General features: G+C 43.4%; 1 protein-coding gene across 3 annotated transcripts in view; it reads left to right on the top strand.

The window, feature by feature from the left end:
* Positions 1-21,877, top strand: part of RCAN3 (RCAN family member 3) — a 34,299-nt gene that overhangs the window by 353 nt on the left and 12,069 nt on the right. The window contains exons 1-2 of one of the 3 annotated variants that reach the window (XM_004025179.5): positions 162-465; positions 11,618-11,871. In XM_004025179.5, the coding sequence (XP_004025228.1) occupies positions 11,677-11,871 (195 nt within the window). In that variant the 5' untranslated portion in view covers positions 162-465; positions 11,618-11,676. Of the gene's footprint in view, positions 1-161; positions 499-11,617; positions 11,872-21,877 lie in introns of those variants that run through there. The other 2 variants (XM_004025177.5, XM_004025178.5) reach the window with 2 other exon arrangements.

The following is a 21,877-nucleotide window of genomic DNA, read 5'->3' as shown; positions in this document are numbered from 1 at the left end:
CCCCCCACAGGCTGGGGACCAGGAACCCGGAGGAGCGGGAGGAGGGCGCGCGCGGCGAGACACCCCCACCCCGGCCCCCGCGCGCCCCCGCCCCGGTCCCCGCCCGGGTTCCCGCCTTGTCCTGGGCTCTGGCGCCTGCGCCGCCGTGCGCGCGCCCTGCCAGAACTGGAGGGGACGAGGCGGGCGCGCGCAGGGGCCCGGGAGCGCGCGCGGCGCCGGCAGCCTAGCTCAGCCGGGACACCGCCCTAGTCCCAGCCTAGGGGGCCGCTCTCGCCGGCGTCGAGGGCGTGGCGGCGAGGCTGCTGCTGCAGGCGGCTCCCGGCTCTGCCTTCGGCCCCGCCCGCCGCCCACCAGGCTCCCAGAGGCCCCGCAGCTCGCGCCGTCCGGCTCCCCACAGCCCCGTCGGGCAGCCCGGGCCCGTCCGCTGCCCTCCCGGCTCCCGTCCTGCGGCGGCGGGGCGTGCAGGTGAGGCCCCACGGCGCCCGGCCTCTCCAGCAGGTTTGCACCCAGCGCGGCGCGGGGCGGGGCGGGGCGGGTGGGGGGGGCGGTGCATGAAAAGTTAAAAAAAAAAAAAAAAAAAGAAGCCGCCCCGAGAAGTCCGGGAGGGGTGGGCACTCCGAGCCGCGGGACCGGGAGATGCTGCCGCGCGCGACCTCGCCTCCCGCGACCTCGCCTCCCGCCGCACCCTTCTCGCGCGCGGGGTCTAGTCTGGCAGCCTCGAGGGTGGTGTCCCGGAAAACAAAACAAAAATGTTTTGTCTTCTCCACCAACGATTTTCTCCCACCAAGTGTTTGACCTTTTGAAAAGCCGACAGGCCCAGCCTGCCTGTAAAGGCAGGAGCGGTGTAGGGGCGCCTGGAAGGTGGAAGCCCCCTGTCTTTCTCCCTTGTCCCGCTTCCCCCACGGTGCGTGGATCGCCATCGCATTAGTGATTCCCTAACTTCTTGAAACTTGTCTGTCTGCTTCTGTCCGCCGCCTGGACAGGTAGGGCAGGAGTGATCTGTTCCAGGTTGATTCGTCTAGCTTCCGTGCAAAATCTGATCATCTCCTTTAGAGATTAGGATTCTAGTGTAGGAAGCAATCCAGATCCGTGTTTCAGATACAAACAAGGATTATTTAAAGTGATGTTTTCCTGTAGTGCTGAAAGCCAAAAATATTCGCTTCCACTTGTTGGAAGCCACCAAGTACACCACATTTATTTGAACTTTTCATAGAAGTCTCTGATGTACTATTTGGCAAAAGAAGCAATTGATTTATCTGTAGCTGTGTTTACATGCGATATAAAGTAATTTGTTTTAAGACTATTTCATTGGCTTTGGTTCAATATCTTCAACTCTGTAAACACATAATTCAGGAGCCAGATATGCATCACACAAATGTGTTCTTTTTGGTGGGGATTTAAATTGATTTAGAAATGGGCTTTCCATGCAGGAAGACTGAAAAGCTTGAAAACTGAGTCTCTTCTTTAGCCAGGTCATCAGCTTTACATTTTACTGCATTGGCAAGCCTTGCCTTTTCTTTTCTTTTCTTCTTTTTGAGACAAGGCCTCGCTCTGTCACCCAGCTGGAGTGCAGTGGTGCAAACACAGCTCACTGCAGCCTCAACTTCCCAGGATCAAGCGATCCTCCCACCTCTCAGCGTCCTGAGTAGCTGGGACTACAGGTGCCGGCTAATTTTTTGTAGAGATTGGGTGTCACTATGTTGCCCAGGCTGTTCTTGAACTCCTGGGCTCAAGCCATCCGCCCACCTCTGCCTCCCAAAGTGCTGAGATTACAGGCATGAGCCACCGCACCCAGCCCAAACCTTTTCTCTCTTAGCCTGAAAACAGATTTCAGTGCTTTTCTAGGAAACAAGATTTTTCCTGCTGTTGAAATATAACGTTTGTAAAGGTTTCAAACATGTGAACGTTAGGTAACAGACAAGAGCAGATTTTGTATGGTGTTAGAGTTGTTGGTTGAAGGACTTAAAGCATGAAAAATAGTGTGACGCGGAAATCCATTAGCCTGAAGCCTGTGAAATAATGGAAGCTCTAAAGTTCAACACCGTTTGTTACTTAGAAAAAAAACACAGAAGTTGGAGGTCGGACAGCAATCTCCACTTTTTCCCTAGAATGTAGAGGTTCTATCCAGGGGAAAGAAATTATACACAGCACAACAAATAGCATCAGTCTTATATATCTCAACTTCAGTTATTCTTTAAAACCAGTTGTTTTCATATGTTTTGTAGGCTGGTTTTTGTTGTTTATTTCTATCTGTCTCTTGCTGACAAATTCCTGGTGGAGTGGAACTTCAATTATAACAGGACCAATTCTAGGTTATCTGTGAAAACAAGACATGGGTCATTGAAACATACAAAAATCAAATTTTCACCCGTTTTACTTTACTGTCGCACGAAATTTTTCTTACACACAGCTACTAAAAAATAGTACAGTTCTACCTGTAAGTGGTAAATGAGTATAGAATAGAAGGTAGGGCTTCGTGATAGCCGTTCAGAACTTCGCATTGACGATCCTAAGTGGCTTTTTGTTGTTGCTTTGGTTTTTTTTTTTCTCTTTTTTTCTTTTCTTTCTTTTTTTTTTTTTAAAGATAAGTTCTCCTTCTGTTGCCCAGGCTGGAGTGCAGTGGTGCAAACACAGCTCACTGCAGACTTGGCCTCCCAGGCTCAAGTATTCCTCCCACCACAGCCTGCTGAGTAGCTGGGACTACAGGCGTGCACCATGTGTTTTTTTGTAGAGACCGGGTTTTTCCATGTTGCCCGGGCTGGTCTCGAACTCTGGAGCTCTGGCAGCCCGCCTGCCTCCGCCTCCCAAAGTGCTGGGATTACAGGCATGAGCCACCACACCAGTCCAAGTGTTTTGTTTTGTTTTTTTAACTTAGTTGAAATTTTTAATTTAGAAATTTAAAAAAGGAACTTAGTAGCCCAAAGCACCTGTGTTTATTTTATATATTTTATACATTTTATGTATTTTATCTTGTTCATTTTATAAATACAGAAAAACCAAGGGATTTTTCCCAGGGTTATACAGCAGGACACTTGTAGAGCTGATAATGGAGCACTTGTTTGCTTCAGTATTGTTTAGTAGCATTTTTAACATACAAAAAAAGTAAAAAGTACATCTAGCTAAGATACTGAAATGTTCACCAAGTTGGGAAGCCTATTAATTTGAAAAATTATTATTATTTTAATCCTGGAGGAGAAAGAATTTGCGTTTTCCTGATGAGAACAGAAAATGCAAGATCCATGCCATGTGCTTGACATTTTGCCTTGATAGATGACTTTTGTCACAGGCCTGTTGTGGCAGAGCAGATGGTCATGCTACTTGGAGTTTTTCCACTCATTTGATATTTCCATGAAGAAACAATTTGCCAGAAGCCAGCCGTAGGTGCTGGAGATGATGGGAAACCTGGATTAGCACAGACTTTTGCTTCCAGGAGCTGGAGGATATCGGTTCAGCCCTTTCTGCTGGGCCAGTCAAGAGTTCCCTGGATTGGTAAACTGAGGAACAGTTTAGTCTTGTGATAGTTGGAGTGGAGCTATAATTATACCACTGCACTCTAGCCCGCGTGACAGAGACCCTGTCTCTAAAAAAGGAAAAAGAAAGAAATATAGATATCTTGGGACAAACGACAAATAATTTGACAATAATCTAAAGAAAAATTGAAGGAAAATAGCTGAGACATTATTAGGATAACTGATAAAATTTGAATCCAGATTATGCATTTGACAAATTATGTATTAGATAATAGTATTATATCAATGTTAAATTTCCTGTTTTTGATAATTATCCTATGGGTTATATAAGAAAATGATCTTGTTCTTATACACTGAAGTATTTGGAAGTAAAAGGGGTATGCTCCATCTTTCAATGGCTCAGGAAAATGCATGTCTATAAAAATAGAGAAAGATAAAGCAGATGGTCAAAACAGAAGGAATTGGTGACTCTGGGTAAAGGATACAGCATACCCGAGTTCCTTGTGCTATTCTTATAACTTCTGTTTGAAGTTATATCAAAAAGAAAAAAAAGGTACTCAAAATTGAAGGTAGAAAACAGGAAATGAAGGTGTGATATTCTAAGAATTTTTTTTTTTAAGTCAGGTGAAGGATTATTTCCTGTGTTCTGTTTTTTAAAATCTTTTTACGGGTTAGACGAGAGAACTTGAAACAAACAAAAAAATCTTATCAAGAAGAGGTTGACTTTCTCAAATTTCAAAATCTAGTCAGCCAGAGCTCCCCAACTTACCAGCCTCCAAAAACCCGGGCACAGTATTTTCTCTACCTCTTTTTAATGGGTTGGGAATATGATAGAAACATTAGTGCCTCTAAGAGATAAGATACAAAGACAGCCCACCTTTAGAGATACTGAAAGTTAAATTGCACTTGGTTTTATCATTTCCTTGCCTAAAAACCCACAATGGCATGCTGATATTGACATGGTTTTTATGTCAAAACTCTGTAACCCTACTTTCTTGGCAACCTGGCCCATACCTGCCTTTCCGACTGTCTCATGCCACCCCCACCAAACACCTTGCACCCTAGCCATGCCAGATCACGTGACCTTTGTGCATGCTGGTCCTACTGTCTTCCTGCCTTTGTTCATGTCCTGCTGGCTTTGTGTGGAATGCTCCCCATTCTTTTCTTCCTGAAATTCTGTTCATCCTTGAAGTCTCACCATTGCCTCCTTTGGGAAGCTATCTCTAATCCCATGCAGAATTCAATTTACCTTTGTCTGTGCTGACATATCAGTGGGGTAACTAAAATACTACCTGCTTTTATTCAGCCTCCCTTATTAAGCATACACTGTGAGCAGGAAACTATGCCAGGGGCTGGGGCTTCGCAGATACAGTCTTGTAGCTAGGAGTGATTTGTAAACAAATAATCACAATGTAAGTGTATAACAGAAAAATGAACCAAGCACTGTAAGAGCTAAGTCCACCTGACAACTTTGTCTTGAAGAAAAGATTAATGAAAGCCACAGTGAGATACAGTATCACTCCCTGCCCCGCTTCCGCAGGGCCCCTTTCCAGATTGGAGATTTCTGGCACAATAAATGAGTAAGTTAAAAACAGTTGTTGTACCTGTGGGCCACCCAGATAGATATATTCAATAGAAAGTGAAAAATATGGCTAGGCATGGTGGCGGCTCACGCCTGCAATTTGGGAGGCCGAGACGGGGGGATCACCTGACGTCAGGAGTTTGAGACCAGCCTGACCAACATGGTGAAACCCCATCTCTGCTAAAAATACAAGAAGTTAGCTAGGTGTGTGGTGGCATGTGCCTGTAGTCCCAGCTACTCGGGAGGCTGAGGCAGGAGAAACGCTTGAACCCCAGAGGCAGAGGTTGCCAGTGAGCCGAGATCGCGCCACTGCGCCGAGATTGCGCCACTGCACCCCAGCCTGGACAAGAGTGAAACTCCGTCTCAAAAAAAAAAGAAAGAAAGAAAGTGAAAAATACAAGACTAGAACTCAGGATTGAGAGTGAGTCTTGGTATATAAATTTGAATGTAGCCATATAGATCACTGGTTTTCAGGGTGTGTAGGCAGGAAAGACCAACAGGTAGATCACAGGCTCTTGGGGACATGGTACTTTTCCAAACTACCCATCCTCTTTATTGCTCAAGGTTCTGCTCTGGCTTCCCTCCCAACTTTGGTGACATTCATCCTGTCTTAAGGTCGTTGCATGAAATGAGAGCCAGTATTGACACAGGTGTGTGTGAACCACAGGGAGGCAGGAACTTAGTTGAGAACCTCTGATGATTAGGCAGCTAAATACTCCAGTGTGGATAAAATCACGCAGGACAGAAAGATGAGGAAAAAAGGGTGAGGATGTGGAGAAAGAGGCAGTAAAAAAGATAGAGCTGGTGAGGAAGAAGGGCCAGGAAGAGGCAAGACCCAGAAGGCAGGGACACAGGGAGGTCTGAGAATGAATGGAATAGGCAGCCAGGTCATGTGCTACAGAGATAGGCTGAGACCTGACACTGGGTTTTAACTACAGGCTTGTTCGGGGATATCGCGGGTTTCGTTACAGATCATTGTAATAAAGCCGGTCACACGAATTTTGGTTTCCCAGTGCATATGAAAGTCTTGTTTACACTATACTATAGTCTATTAAGTGTGCAATAGCATATATCTTAAAAAAATTTATAGACCTTCATTTAAAAAATACTTTGTTGCTGAAAAATACTAATGATCGGTTGGTGTGGTGGCTCACACCTATAGTCCCAGTACTTTAGGAGGCTGAGGCGAGTGGATCACTTGAGCCCATGAGTTTGAGACCAGCCTGGGCAACATGGCAAAACCCCATCTCTACAAAGAATACAAAAATTAACCGGGCATGGTGGTGTGTGCTTGTAGTTCCAGCTACTTGGGAGGCTGAGGTGGGGGGATCACCTGAGCCTGGGAAGGTCAAGGCTACAGTGAACCATGATCACGCCACTGCACTAGAGTCTGGGCAACAGAGTGAGACCCCACCCCATCTCAAAAAATAATGCAAACGATTAAGTCGTAATCTTTTTGTTGGTGGAAGATCTTGCCTTGAGGTTGATGGCTGCTGACTGATCAGGGTGGTGATGCTGTAGTTTGGGGTGACTGTGGCAATTATTAAAATAAGACAACAGCATTTCACGAAAGATTTCTCTGTAGTATGTGATGCTGTTTGATAGCATTTTACCTACAGTAGAAGTTCTTTCAAAATTGCAGCCAATCCTCTAAACCCTGCCATTGCTTTATCAACTAAGTTTATGGAATATTGTAAATCCTTTGTTGTCATTTCAACAATGTTTACAATATCTTCCCCAGGAGTAGATTTTATCTCAAGAGATCACCCTCTTTGCTCATTCACAGGAAGCCAACTCCCTTCCATTCAGGTTTTGTTTGAGATTGCAGGAATTCAGTCACATCTTTAGGCTCCATTTCTAATTCTAGTTATCTTGGTATTTCCACCACATCTGCAGTTATTTTCTCCACTGATGTCTGGAACACCTCAGAGTCATCCATGAAGGTTGAAACCAACTTCTTCCCAACTTGTTGATGTGCGATTTTGACCTCCTCTCATAAATCACGAATGTTCTGGATGGCATCTAGAATGATGACTTCTTTCCAGAAAGTTTTCCATTTACTTTGCCCAGATCCATCTGAGGAATTGCTATCTCTGGCAGCTGTATACTTACAAAATGTATTTCTTAAAATAGTAAGACTTGAAAGTCAAAGTTACTCCTTGATCCATGGGCTGCAGAATGGATATTGTGTTAGCAGGCATGAAAAGAACATTCATCTCCCTGTATATTTCTGTCAGAGCTCCTGGGTGACCAAGCGAATTGTCAACGAGAGCAATGTTTTGAAAGGAATCTCTCTTTTTTTCTTAGCAGTAGGTCTCAAGAATGGGCTTAAAACGTACAGTAAACCATGCTATAAACAGATGTGCGGTCGTCCAGGCTGAATTGTTCTGTTCATAGAGCACAGGCGGAGTAGATTTAGCACAATTCTTAAGGGCCCTAGGATTTTTAGAATGGTAAATGAGCATTGGCTTTAACTTAAAGTCACCAGCTATGTTAGCCCCTAACAAAAGAGTCAGCCTGTCCTTCGAAGCTTTGAAGCCAGGCATTGACTTCTAGCTATGAAAGTCCTAGATGCATCTTCTTCCAATAGAAGGCTACTTAGTCTATATTGAAAATCTGTTGAGTGTAGCCACCTTCATCAATGACCTTAGCTAGATCTTCTGGATAACTTGCTGCAGCTTCCATATCAGCACTTGCTGCTTCGCCTTGCACTTCTATGTTATAGAGACAGTTCCTTTCCTTCAGCCTCATAAACCAACCTCCACTAGCTTCAGACTTTTCTTCTTCAGCTTCCTCAGTTCTCTCAGCCTTCATAGAAGTGAAGAGGGTTAGGGCCTTGCTCTGGATTAGACTTTGGTTTAAGGGAATGTTGTGGCTGGTTTGATCTTCTATCTAGACCACTTAGACTTTTCGTATCAGCGATAAGCCTGTTTTTGCCTTTTTAGCATTTGTGTGTTCACTGGAGTACCACTTTTAATTTCCTTTGGGAACTTTTCCTTTGCATTCACAACTTGACTGATTGGTGCAAGAGACTTAGCTTTTGGCCTCTGGGGACGTATCTTCCTCAGTAGGCTTAATCACTGCTGGCTTTTGATTTAAAGTGAGAGACTAAGGATGCTTCCTTTCACTTGAACACTTAGAAGCCATTGAAGGTTTATTAATTGGCGTAATTTCAATACTGTCGTGTCTCAGAGAGTAGGAGGAGAGGGAGAGAGTCGGGGAAATGGCCTCACTCAGTAAAGCAGTTAGAACACCTACAACACATATTAAGAACACTCATGGCCGGGCGTGGTGGCTCATGCTTGTAATCCCAGCACTTTGGGAGGCCGAGGTGGGCAGATCACAAGTTCAAGAGATCGAAGCCATCCTGGCCAACATGGTGAAACCCTGTCTATATTAAAAATACAAAAAATTAGCTGGGCATGGTGGCATGTACCTGTAGTCCCAACTACTCGGGAGGCTGAGGCAGGAGAATCGCTTGAACCCGGGAAGCGGAGGCTGCAGTGAGCCGAGATAGCGCCACTGCACTCCAGCCTGGGCGACAAAGCAAGACTCCGTCTCAAAAACAAAACAAAACAAAACAAAACAAAAAAACAAAACATCCACAGCACGTATTGGTTAAGGACACCTACAACATGTATTGATTAAGAACACCCACAACATGTATTCATTGATGAAGAACACCCACGACGTGTATTCATTGATTAAGAACACCCATGTGTATTGGTGAAGAACACCCACCACACATATTGATTAGGAACACCCACAACACTTGTCAATTAGGAACACCCACAACATGTATTGATTAAGTCTGCCATCTTATATGGGTGCAGTTCATGGTGCCCCAAAACAATTACAATGGTAACATCAAAGATCACTGATCACAGATCACCATAACAGATAAAACAATAGTGAAAAAGTTTGAAATATTGTGAGAATTACCAGAACATGTCAGACATGAAGTGAGCACATCCCGTTTGAAAGTGGCACTGATAGACTTTCTCAGTGCAGGGTTGTGACAAGCCTTCACTTTGGAAAAAATGCAGTGCAGTGTGATAAAGTGACGCATGATAAAATGTGGGATGCCTGTTGGGAAGCCGTTGCCGTCCATGAGGAGGACAGCTGCAGCCAAAAGGTAGTGCGGAGGCCAAACTGCACCTAATTCAGGAGTGACTAGAGCAGAGGGAGCACGGCAAGAAGAGATCATGTTTCCCAGGAGCTGGTAGGAAGGTGAAGGAGAATTAGGGGGAGCGTGAGGGGAGGGTAGAATCCAGATGGTAGGGCTCGCAGGAACACATGTTTGCTGAGGAAGAGGAACAAGTGGAGAAGGAGAAATTGAAAGTATAGCTGACACTTTGGGAGGCCGAGGCGGGTGGATAACTTAAGGTCAGGAGTTCGAGACCAGCCTGGCCAACATGTGAAACCCTGTCTCTACTAAAAATACAAAAATTACCCGGGCATGGTGGCACATGCCTGTAGTCCCACCTACTTGGGGGGCTGAGGCAGGAGAATGGCTTGAACCTGGGAGACGAAGGTTGCAGTGAGCCAAGATCGTACTACTGCACTCCAGCCTGGGCAACAGGATAAAATTCTGTCTCAAAAAAAAAAAAAAAAAAAATTCAGTACAGCTGACAGCTGATGGAACGAGGTTCTTTAGGAGATTGGGTGCTTAGTATTGTTGAAGAGGAGAAATGCTGGCTTTGCTGGCAGTGCCTTGAGGGTAGGAACCATGTTTTCTTCACTCCCCAACACCAAGCAGTAGGCACTCAGAAAATGTATATACAAATGAGTATTTTACTTCTTAGAAGTAGTCTTGATTGATACTGTAGAATACCAAAAAAACTCACTATTTTTATTCCATAATTACCATTCTGTATTATACTGTGTGTAAGCAATGTATTTGTGACCTTCTGTTCTTTGAAATAAAAGGGAAAAATCACAAATCAGGTGGTATTGAGGTAGTAATCATAATCACTTAGTTTGTCTGTGCCTGCTACGTATTTATTAAATTCTGCCTCCGCATCTTGAAATGTGTCATGTCCAAGGCTCTCTGCTCGGTGAATGTGATGTGCAGTTCATTGGAAGAGGCAGACATGCACAGAAACAGCCTATGAGAGACAGATTCTGTCCTGTTATTCCACCCAGGGACACTGTCAGCTCCAGACATTTGCCTTAAAATTGGTTATTTTTTAAAGTTCGGAAAAAGGGACCAGGCGCGGTGGCTCACACCTGTAATCCCAGTACTTTAGGAGGCCGAGTTGGGCGGATCACCAGGTCAGGAGATCGAGACCATCCTGGCTAACACAGTGAAACCCCATCTCTACTAAAAATACAAAAAATTAGCTGAGCGTGGTGTCGGGCGCCTGTAGTCCCAGCTACTTGGGAGGCTGAGGCAGGAGAATGGTGTGAACCTGGGAGGCGGAGCTTGCAGTGAGCCGAGATTGTGCCACTGCACTCCAGCGTGGGCGACAGAGCGAGACTCCGTCTCAAAAAAAGTTCAGAAAAAGGACACCTTTTAAATTTTCTTTAATTTTTTGTAGGGGCAAGGTCTCACTATGTTGTCAGGCTGGTCTTGAACGCCTGAGCTGAAGTGATCCTTTGATCACTGCCTCAGCCTCCCAAAGTGCTGGGATTGGCCAGATGTGGTGGCTAACACCCGTAATCCCAGCACTTTAGGAGACTGAGGTGTGCAGATCACCTGAGGTTAGGAGTTGGAGACCAGCCTGGCCAACATGGTGAAATCCCGTCTCTACCAAAAAAAATATAAAAAGTTAGCCGGGCATGGTGGTACGCGCCTGTAGTGGAGGCTGAGGCATGAAAATCGCTTGAACCCGGGAGGCGGAGGTTGCAGTGAGCCGGGATCGTGCCACTGCACTCCAGCCTGGGCAACACAACACGACTCCATCTCAAAAAAAAAAGTGCTGGGATTATAGGCATGAGCCACCATACCTGGCCCTCTTTTTGATTTTCTGTGTTAAATTTTGCCTACCGCAAATATTTCTAACATTAACGAAGACTGAATTTATAGACAGCTTTTGATTCTGTGTAACTTAATTCTTTCAAGTGTATTCAAAAAGAACAAACTGGTTAGGAGAGGTAGAGTCAGCTCATCACAGACCATATTTCAGGGTACAGATGGTGAGAGAATTAGTGTGGGTTGTATTTGGCTGTGCCAGTTACAGTGTTGTAGATGGAAAACCCCAAACAAATATGTGGAGGCTCTTCTGGTTCACATTTTTCTTTCTACTGCTTATAAACTAGAATACATATTGATATGATCTCATTTTATATTACCCTTTTTTCCCTAGGTTCACTAGAAAACGTTTTGCCTTTTTTTCTTAATAAATCATTGCCAGTGAAATATGTTACATAAAATATGCTAAGCAAATCAAATTAGCGTATCTAGAATTCACTTACGAGGACTGTAATGCATTGATTGAAATATTGATTCACCGTTCTAAATAAAATTGCTTCATTTGATGAATTGCAGCCTGGAGGCATTGATTGATTGGAACATTATTTGGTCTTCAGAGTTTTACCTCTGCATTTTCTTTTTTTTTAACAGTGGGTGCCTGATAGACATCCTAGGACTATACAGACGGAAAAGGCCCACTTTGGGGGATAATGCTGAGGGACACTATGAAATCTTGGAATGATAGCCAGTCAGATCTGTGTAGCACTGACCAAGAAGAGGAAGAAGAGATGATTTTTGGTGAAAATGAAGATGATTTGGATGAGATGATGGATTTAAGTGATCTGCCTACCTCACTTTTTGCTTGCAGCGTCCATGAAGCAGTGTTTGAGGCACGAGAGCAGAAGGTAGGCATCTATCTTCCCTTTCCCTACATTTGTAGCATGTTAAATGTGTGTGGATTTGGGGAAACAGAGCCTGACTGGTCCCTGACAAATTAAGTATAAAAAGTGTGTGTCCACTTTTAGGCCGGGCGCATTGGCTCACACCTGTAATCCCAGCACTTTGGGAGGCTGAGGTGGGCAGATCACCTGAGGTCAGGAGTTCAAGACGAGCCTGGGCAACATATAGAAACCCTGTCTCTACTAAAAATGCAAAAACTAGCCGAGTGTGGTGGTGCGCGCCTGTAATCCCAGCTACTCGCAGGGCTGAGGCAGGAGAATCACTTCAACTTGGGAGGCAGAGGTTGCAATGAGCTGAGACCATGCCACTGCACTTAAGCCTGGGGGACAGAGCGAGACTCCGTCTCAAAAAAAAAAAGAAAGTGTATGTCCACTTTTAGATGTTGCCGCAGAATTTTTATTGTATTTTTAGAAGAGTGTCAGTCTGCAGCAGATAGGAAATGTTTCAAAACCAGTTCTTCTCCATAGACACTTTAAGAAGCACAGGCATTTAGTGAACTCTGAGTCAAGTCTTATTCAATCCATTCACTTATTTATTCACTTATTCATTTTCGGAGACTACAATTAAAGAAAACCTGGGGATCTTTAGCCGGGCTTCCTATTACTTGGGAGTGCATTCACAAAAGAAGGAATTCAGCTTTTTCCTGGGGCTGATTTACGTAAAACCTATTAGGAGTATTTATGATTTTGTCATAACAAAATTGTTCACGTTTCTCGTATTAGTTTCTATATCTGGGGAAAATGATTGAGCTTATTATTTTAAAGATTCCTTTAGTTCATTTATTATTTACCTAGAAAGAGAGGTGTGTGTGTGTGTGTGTGTGTGCTTTGTTTTGTTTTTCCCCGTCATGACCTCACAAAAGGCTATAGGTCTTAGTCCCACAAAAGTAAAATAGCTCTGCCACTGGGATGTGTCTTCCATGTTCTGAGCTTTTTCTCAAAACCCTATCACTGGCCCTTTAGTTTTCAGCTGATGCACCCAAAATATTTCCCTTCCGATGACTTTCTTGGAGCAGAACTTCGATACCGTTTAACTCAGGACGTACTTGAGTGCCTACGGTGTGCCAGGCGCTGGTGCCAGTTGCTTCAGGGGATAGAGTGTGAGTCATGCAGCTTCTGCCTCATGGTGTCCAGCCCTGCAGCAGAATCAAGGCCAGGCAGCAGGGATGACAAGTAATTATGTTATCAAATGGAATCTTAGTGCCTTTAGAAACACTTGAAAGTGGCCGGGCGTGGTGGCTCACGCCTGTAGTCCCAGTACTTTGGGAGGCCAAGGCAGGCAGATCACGAGGTCAGGAGTTCCAGACCAGCCTGACCAACATGGTGAAACCCCGTTTCTACTAAAAATACAAAAATTAGCTGGGCGTGGTGGCAGGTGCCTGTAATCCCAGCTACTCAGGAGGCTGAGACAGGAGAATCGCTTGAACCTGGGAGGCGGAGGTTGCAGTGAGCCGAGATTGCGCCAGCGCACTCCAGCCTGGGCAACAGAGCGAGACTCAGTCTCAAGAAAAAAAAAAGAAAGAAAGAAACACTTGAAAGAACAGGGCCAGACGCAGTGGCTCGCGCCTGTAATCCCAGCATTTTAGGAGGCTGTGGCGGGCAGATCACTTGAGCCCAGGGGTTCATGACCAGCCTGTGCAATATAGTGAGACCCCATCTCCATAAAATAAAATAATAATAATAATTTAAAAAGTGTGTTGAGGTAAGAAAGGAGGAAGGATCACAGCCAGCTGGAATAAAAGATCTCACAGGGAGGTGGCATTGGAGAAGGGCTGTGAGACCTGGGTAGGATTTTAGCAGGGAAGGGAAAGGGAATTTTGGCCACGGGGAACAGAATGAGAAAAGAGCTGAATCGGGAGAGCGTGGGCCATTTCGGGAATAGCGAGCCATTCTGTGTGCTTAGCACATAGCTGATATTTGGCCAGAGTCAGGAGAAATCGGACTAGAAGAGTGAGTATGCGGCCACCCAGCAAAATCTCATGAACATCTAGCTCAGGAGCTTGTCCTTTTGTGGGAAACGGTCGGAGGGTTTCTGAGCACAGAGCGGCCATCAGAGCTGCACGTCAGGAAGCTCAGCCCACAGCACGTGGATGGCAGAGCGATGGGAGAAGAGGGCAGAGCAGGGAGCCAGGGAGCTCTCGGAGTGCACCCGCCTGGAGATGACCCACCCCAAGCGGAGCAGGGAAGGGGGCTGCACTCGCCAACTTTGTGTCTTTCAGGGTTGTTTCATTTACAAATGCTATTTGCTTTCCCAAGTTCAGTCATAATTTAGACATTTTGAAATCATCCTTTTGAGTTTCATGCTAAGAGCTCTAAGTTTTTATGTTATAAATAAGTTAACCTTGTTGTTTATTGTTGTAAAAAACCAGATGAATTGCCAATTTATGTTAAAATTATATATGTAGGAATTCTCTCAAGAAACCTCACAATCTTTTCTATTTTTTTCTTTTTTTTGTTTCTTTTTGTTTGTTTGTTTGTTTTGGTGAGAATGGAGTCTTTCTCTGCCACCCAGGCTGGAAGGCTGGAGTGCAGTGGCGCGGTCTCGGCTCACTGCAACCTCCGCCTCCCAGGTTCAAGCAATTCTCCTGTCTCAGCTTCCTGAGTAGCTGGGATTACAGGCACATGCCACAATGCCCGGCTAATTTTTTTGTATTTTTAGTAGAGATGGGGTTTCACCACATTGGCCAGGCTGGTCTTGATCTCCTGACCTCAAGTGATCTGCCCACCTCGGCCTCCCAAAGTGCTGGGATTACAGGCGTGAGCCACCGTATCCGGCCAATCTTTTCTATTTCAACCTTTTCTTTTTAACTGTAGCCTAGGAAATTTTTAACCTGCAAAAAGGGTGGGTCCTTGTTGGGTTTCATTTTTTAAACCATTTGGGGATTATATCTAACGTAAATTTATACTGGAAATCATCCCAGCAGAAATTCTAATAACAGCAGTTCAGCGGACTTCCTAGTAAATCGTATTTAATACCCTTAACAGTAATATCTGAAATGACAAAATATAAAATGTTTATATTATGGTTATCTATAGATCATCAGTTGGATATAAAATATGGACAGAATCAAGGCCAGATATGATGGCTCATGCTTGTAATCCCAGCACTTTGGGAGGCCAAGGCAGGTGGATTGCTTGAACCCAGGAGTTCGAGACCAGCCTGGCCAACATAGCAAGACCCCATCTCTATAAAAAATTTTTTTTTTTCCCAGCTTGAAAAAGTTTTTGTCTTTATAAGCTTCTAACTATTGGAGTAAGCTTTTACATTCTTCTGAATAGTAGAATAAATAACACAGGTGCCATTATCATGTAAATGTAATCTTTGCTCTAGATCATTAGATTTTGGCTCTATGTTTTTATCAATATTTCTTAAAAATAGTGTTGGAGGGATAATAAATCATAGAAAAATAAACTGTAAGAAAAATAGGTGGAGAAAAGGACTTATCTTTCAATGTATATTTCTCAGCTATAGGGTTGTTAATTTTATGCATGTACTCTGCTAATCAATAGCTCCATCAGGAGTGCGACAGGCTTAGTGCTTCATTTTTCTTTGACAGATTTGGATTTGTCCCAATGTGATTGTATTTGCTTGTTTGCTGTCTTTAACCCCGGTTTTTTTTTTTTTCTCTGTCTTTTAAAAAAGCGACAGGGTCTTGCTCTGTCACCCAGGCTGGAATGTGGTGGCGTGATCATAGGTCACTGCAGCCTTGACCTCCTGGGCTCAAGCAATCCTCCTACCTCAGCCTCTCGAGTAGCTGGGACTATAGGCGTGCACCAGCACATCCAGCTAATTTATTATTATTTATTTATTTATTTTTGAGATGGAGTCTCACTCTGTCACCCAGGCTGGAGTGCAGTGGTGCAGTCTCAGCTCAGTGCAACCTCTGCCTCCCGGGTTCAAGCAATCCTCCCACCTCAGCCTCCCAAGTAGCTAGGATTACAGGCATCCACCACCATGCTCGGCTAATTTTTTTGTATTTTTAGTAAAGACAGGGTTTCACCCTGTTGGCCAGGCTGGTCTCAAACTCCTGACCTCAGATGATCTGCCTGCCTTGGCCTCCCAAAATGCTGGGACTACAGGTGCATGCCACTACAACCAGCTAATTTTTGTATTTTTAGTAGAGATAGAGTTTCGCCATGTTGGCCAAGCTGGTCTCAAACTCTCGACTTCAAGTGATCTGCCCATCTCAGCCTCCCAAAGTGCTGATATTACAGGCGTGAGCCACCGTGCCTGGCCTGATTTTTTTTTTTTTTTTTTTTTTTTTTAAGAGACAAGGTCTTGCTATGTTGCCTAGACTGGTCTCAAACTCCTGGGCTCAAGCGATCCTCCTACCTCTGCCTCTCAAAGTGCTGGGATTATAGGTGTGATCCACCATGCCTGACCCCTCCAGAAGCAAATTAATCTTGCTTCTGGTTTGAACATGAGGAGTTTTCAAAATATAATTTAGGTTTTTATAACATGAGAAATGGGACTGTTTTTTCTGCCTTAGGTCTTGGTGTTTGAGGTAACTCAGTAAATGTTAGTGTTAGCCGTCTTCTCAGCAGGACATCCTGTACAAAGAAATGCAGTAGAATCTAGTCCCCTTGCAAAGTACTGCCCTTTGTATATAAAACTGTTTATCTGACCTCCTCACCATAGGACGTTTGATTTGTGTTTCTGATTATGGTGGTTGAGGGATATTAAGACATCACTACTTGTTCTGCTGTCCTGCTCTGTGATGGGTGACACTGAGCATCTCATTGAGTTCCCAGTGCAAAGCAACACCTGTTAAATGTTTGTTGAATGAATGGATTCTGTAAGATGGTTGTTGAGGCTTAGTGATGCAATGCTATGATCGAGAAACAGAATTGTGAGCTGAGTGAGGCAAAATAGTACGTAAGAGATTTAATCTGAAATTATGCTCCCGGATACACTGGTCTAAATTCTTTTGTGGCTTGTATAATCATATGCACAATTTAAATCTTCCTTTCAAGCTTTGATTCTGTACCTTCCATTTAAAGAAGTATCAAAAATATTATTTAAGAAAAGTAAATGATATTTGGAAGCTGAGTGAAGTGATCTTATGATTTTTAGACTAAATCAATTGTTTGTACATTCTAGCATAGCCTTCAGCCCAGAAAAAGTAGAATCCTTTGAGGAAAGTGATGTTTTAAATTTGGGAATTAAAAAAGAGGATTCAAAGGAAGAATATCTCTGTTATAGTTAACTGTGTTTTTAACAGAGCATGAAACATCCTAAGGTTTCACTAAATGTTTGTTTAATTGGTTTTATAGTGCTGTTCTGGCCAAGAATTAGTAATTTAGTTAGCTTTGAGGCTCAATTAAATACTAGAGAATCATAGTTTAGAATTAAGAAATCCTAGTCAAGTCTGTATTTTATACAGTGGGTTTAGAGTTATAGACATTGCTACAAAACATTGTTGAAAGAAATTTAAAGAAGGCACAAATAAAGGGGAAGACATCTGTATCTATGGACTGGAAAACTTAATAACATTAAGATGTCAGTACATACACCGTGGAATACTATGCAGCCATAAAAAATGATGAGTTCATGTCCTTTGTAGGGACATGGATGAAACTGGAAACCATCATTCTCAGCAAACTACCGCAAGGACAAAAAACCAAACACCGCATGTTCTCACTCATAGGTGGGAATTGAACAATGAGAACACAATGACACAGGAAGGGGAGCATCATACTCCGGGGACTGATGTGGGGTGGGGGGAGGGGGAAGAGATAGCATTAGGAGATATACCTAATGCTAAATGACGAGTTAATGGGTGCAGCACACCAACATGGCACATGTATACATATGTAACAAACCTGCACGTTGTGCACATGTACCCTAAAACTTAAAGTATAATAACAATAAAATAAAAATAAAATTAAATTAAATTAAATTAAAAGATGTCAGTACTACCCAAAGTGCTCTACAGATGCAACTCAATCCCTATCAAAATCCCAATGATTTTTTTTTGCAGAAATAGAAAACCTACCCTGAAATTCATATAGAACCTCAAGGAATCCCAAATTGCCAAAACAGTCTTGAAAACAAAGAACAAAGTTGGATGCACACTTCCTGATTTCAAAACTTTAGTATAAAGCCATGGTAATCAAAACAGTGTGGTACTGGCATAAAGACAAACATAGAGATGGATGGAATTGAATAGAAAGCCCAGAAATGAACCTTTGTATATATGGTCAAATGATTTTCAACAAAGGTTCTGAGACTATTCTGTGGGTGAAAGGACAGTCTCTTTTCAACAAAAGGGGCTGGGAAAACTGAAATCCACATGCAGAAGAATGAAGTTGCATCCTTATTTTATATCAAATAAAAAAATAATTCAGAATGGATCAAGCTACTCAGGAGGCTGAGGTGGGAAAATTGCTTGAGCGCAGGAGTTTGAGGCCAGCCTGGAAACGTAGTGAGACCCCATCTCCTAAAACAAAACAAAACAAAAAACCAAAGACTTAAACGTTAGAATTAAAACCATAAAACTCTTAGAAGATGCAGTAGCATCTTCAGAGAGAAGGCTCCTCTATGTGCTGGAACTGTGCTACCCTCTATGGCACAGCTCATAATAGCATGCTTTTAGAAGTATCATTTAGGCTGGGCAAAGTGGCTCATGCCTGTAATCCCAGCACTTTGGGAATACAAGGCAGGTAGATCACTTGAGGTCAGGAGTTCGAGACCAGCCTGGCCAACATGATGAAACCCCACCTCTACTAAAAATACAAAAATTAGCTGGGCGTGGTGCTATACGTCTGTAGTCCCAGCTACTCGGGAGGCTGAGGCAGGAGAATCGCTTGAACCTGGGAGGTGGAGGTTGCAGTGAGCTGAGATCGTGCCATTGTACTCCAGCCTGGGTGACAAAGTGAGATTCTGTCTCAAAAACAAACAAACAAAAAAAAATTTTTTTTAAAAGAAAATAGAATATTGGTTGCTGGGGGATGGGGAAAAAATTTACAGTTTAATGTATTGAGAGCTTGTATGGGATGATGGAAAAGTTCAGGAGACAGATAGTGGTGATGGTCACACAGTAAGACTGTACTTAATACCACTGACTTGTACATTTAAAAATGGTTAAATGATAAATTTTGTGTTTTGTATATTTGACCACAATAAAAATAATGCAAAAAGAGCCTATTTTTCTTGAGTTTAGTGTTCTTGGTAATATGTATGTTTTTAAATATACACATACATATATTTATACACACACACGTGTGCAGTATGTATGTATTGGACACCTGTTTGGCTCCACTTTAACCCTCTTTTCACCTAGTTGTTGCTGGAGCAGCCAGCTGTGTGCAGGTGTGACCTCACACCTGGCCTGAGCTGCCCTGTCTTTCCATCCTAGCAGTTCTGTGCTGCCTGAAAAGGATACTCAGCCGTGTTGATGCATGCACAGACTTGGAAGCGTGAGGGAGTTAAAGTCCCATAGGGTAGCCCTCAACCAGTGGAAAACTAAACCCAGTGAATAAGCTCCTCTGTGTTCTGACACTGAAGCCAACAGTTCTCAGGCGGGTTCTTACTGGCTCCCCAGCAGATCAAGTCCCAGTTGCCCACAGAGGTGACCAGCTTGAAAACGTGACCTGGAAGAACAGAGAATGGGCTTGCCCTCCTTCCCGGTGCCACTGTTCCCAGGCCTCCACGCTTGTCTTACGGGGTCACTTCCCAAAACAAACACTCAGCGTGTGTGCCTTTGCCTTGCCTCTGCTTCTCCAAGGAGCCCAGGTAAGGCACAGGTAACGCTTCCAAGTTTGGTTATGGTTATTCCTCTTACGTAAGGCGCTGTTCCAGACTCTCAAAATAAAAAAGGCAATTTTTAGGTTATGCAAAAAGGATAGACTAATATAAAAAACACCCACGTGCCCATCCAATTTAGCAAATAAAATTTTACTAATACAGTTGAATCCCCTGTGTCTCCTCCCAGAGATAACCATCATCCTGAACTCAGGTTTCTCATTTTCCATGAAATCTGTAAACTTTAATAGGTTGAACCATATGAAATTGCTATATTTGTTGGTCAAAAGTGGTCAAATATCAGCATTTCTTCTGATTGAGCCTGATATTCTGTGTGTATGTACATACACTTTTTTTTTTTTTGAGACAGAGTCTCACTCTGTTGCCCAGGCTGGAGTGTAATGGCACAATCTCAGCTCACTGCAACCTTCACCTCCCGGGTTCAAAGAGTTCTCCTACCTCAGCCTCCCGAGTAGCTGGGATTACAGGCACCTGCCACTGCGCCCGGCTAATTTTTTGTATTTTTAGTGGAGACAGGGCTTCACCATGTTGGCCAGGCTGGTCTCGAACTCCTGACCTCAGGTGATCCGCCCGCCTTGGCCTCCCAAAGTGCTGGGATTTTAAATTATCTGTATTTGGAGTCGACATGATTGTCTCTTTAGAATGGAATCTACATAAAAGCTGTTAGAACGAATAAGTGAGTTTAGGAGGATTGCAGGATGTGGGGTCAGTGTCCAAAATCAACGGTCTTTGTAACAGTAAACATTTGGAAATTGAAATATCTATAGATATTTCAAAATCCCTAAATATATATACACATATATTTACACAAATATGTATACACACACACATATATATAAAGGTATATCAAATCTATATTATTTCTAATACACACACACACACACACACACATATTTTTTTTTCTTTAGATGGAGTCTCATTCTGTTTCCCAGGCTGGAGTGCAGTGGTACGATCTTGGCCCACTGCAACCTCCCCTTCCTGGGTTCAAGGAAGCCACCATGCCTGGCCATGAAATAATGTAATATATTTTGAGATAAGCATCTTCATCTACCTTCAACGATATTGGTAGCTTAAGTATACATTAACAAAATATGTGTATGATCTGTATGCTGAAAATTATATGCTAAACTGTATGCTAAAACACTAATGAAATAAATAGTATTTTACATCATTTAAAATTTTGTATATTGGCCAGGCGTGGTGGCGCAGGCCTGTAATCCCAGCACTTTGGGAGGCCGAGGTGGGTGGATCACCCTGAGGTCAGGAGTTCGAGACCAGCCTGGCCAACATGGCAAAACCCCATCTGTACTAAAAATACAAAAGTGAGTTGGGCATAGTGGTGCACGCCTGTAATCCCAGCTACTTGGGAGGCTGAGGCAGGAGAATCGCTTGAACCTGGGAGGCAGAGGTTGCAGAGAGCCAAGATCGCGCCACTTCACTCCAGCCTGAGAGACTGAGAAAAAAAGATAAAAAATAAGGAGTTCCAATAAGTCAGAGTATGTGTTTATAAATACAGTAGCCATTAAAACATAAAAATCCATCTTGAATAGCTAGCATTCCATATTTTCTTGAATTTTAATTGAGTTATAGGTTTCTTTCTGATCTGGAAAAATGATGATGGCAACATAAATAATAAAGGTTATCAAAGGTTTTTGCATTTTTCATATATTCTGCTCCCCTCTAGCACTTTTGACTGTAGGTCCCAGAATTTTACAAGTACTCAGATTATCAAAGTAAAGTTTTTAAATTCACCATGTCTAGCTGTGTGTGCACTTTTTTCTGTTTAGTAAAGTCCATCTCTGGCTGTTTTAGTCAGTGGTGGTTGAGGAGAACCAAAAGCACTTTGCCTACCCCCAGGCAGAAATGGAGGCCTTGCCTTTGATATTAGTGGACCTGCAGGCGCTGGACACTGGAGAAATGGAATTTTCTAGATCAGATTTACAGAAAGACGTAGAATATAAATCTCTTGCCTTAGGATGCCAAAGATAATTTCACTGCTGAATGGATCAAGCCATTCCTTCTCAAGAGTAAAATCGTTCCTCCTACTGTTTATTTTGTTTTCTTTTGTTTTTTTTTTTTTTTTTGAGACAGGGTCTCACTCTGTTCCCCAGGCTGGAGTGCAGTGGCACAATCACGGCTCTCTGCAACCTCCGCCTTCCAGGTTCAAGCAATTCTCGTGCCTCAGCC

The sequence above is a fragment of the Gorilla gorilla genome, chromosome 1 (genome assembly GCF_029281585.2).
Source record: "Gorilla gorilla gorilla isolate KB3781 chromosome 1, NHGRI_mGorGor1-v2.1_pri, whole genome shotgun sequence".
Classification (NCBI taxonomy): domain Eukaryota; kingdom Metazoa; phylum Chordata; class Mammalia; order Primates; family Hominidae; genus Gorilla; species Gorilla gorilla.
Note: the sequence above shows the minus strand (reverse complement) of the source record. Positions and strands in the feature narration are given on the sequence as shown.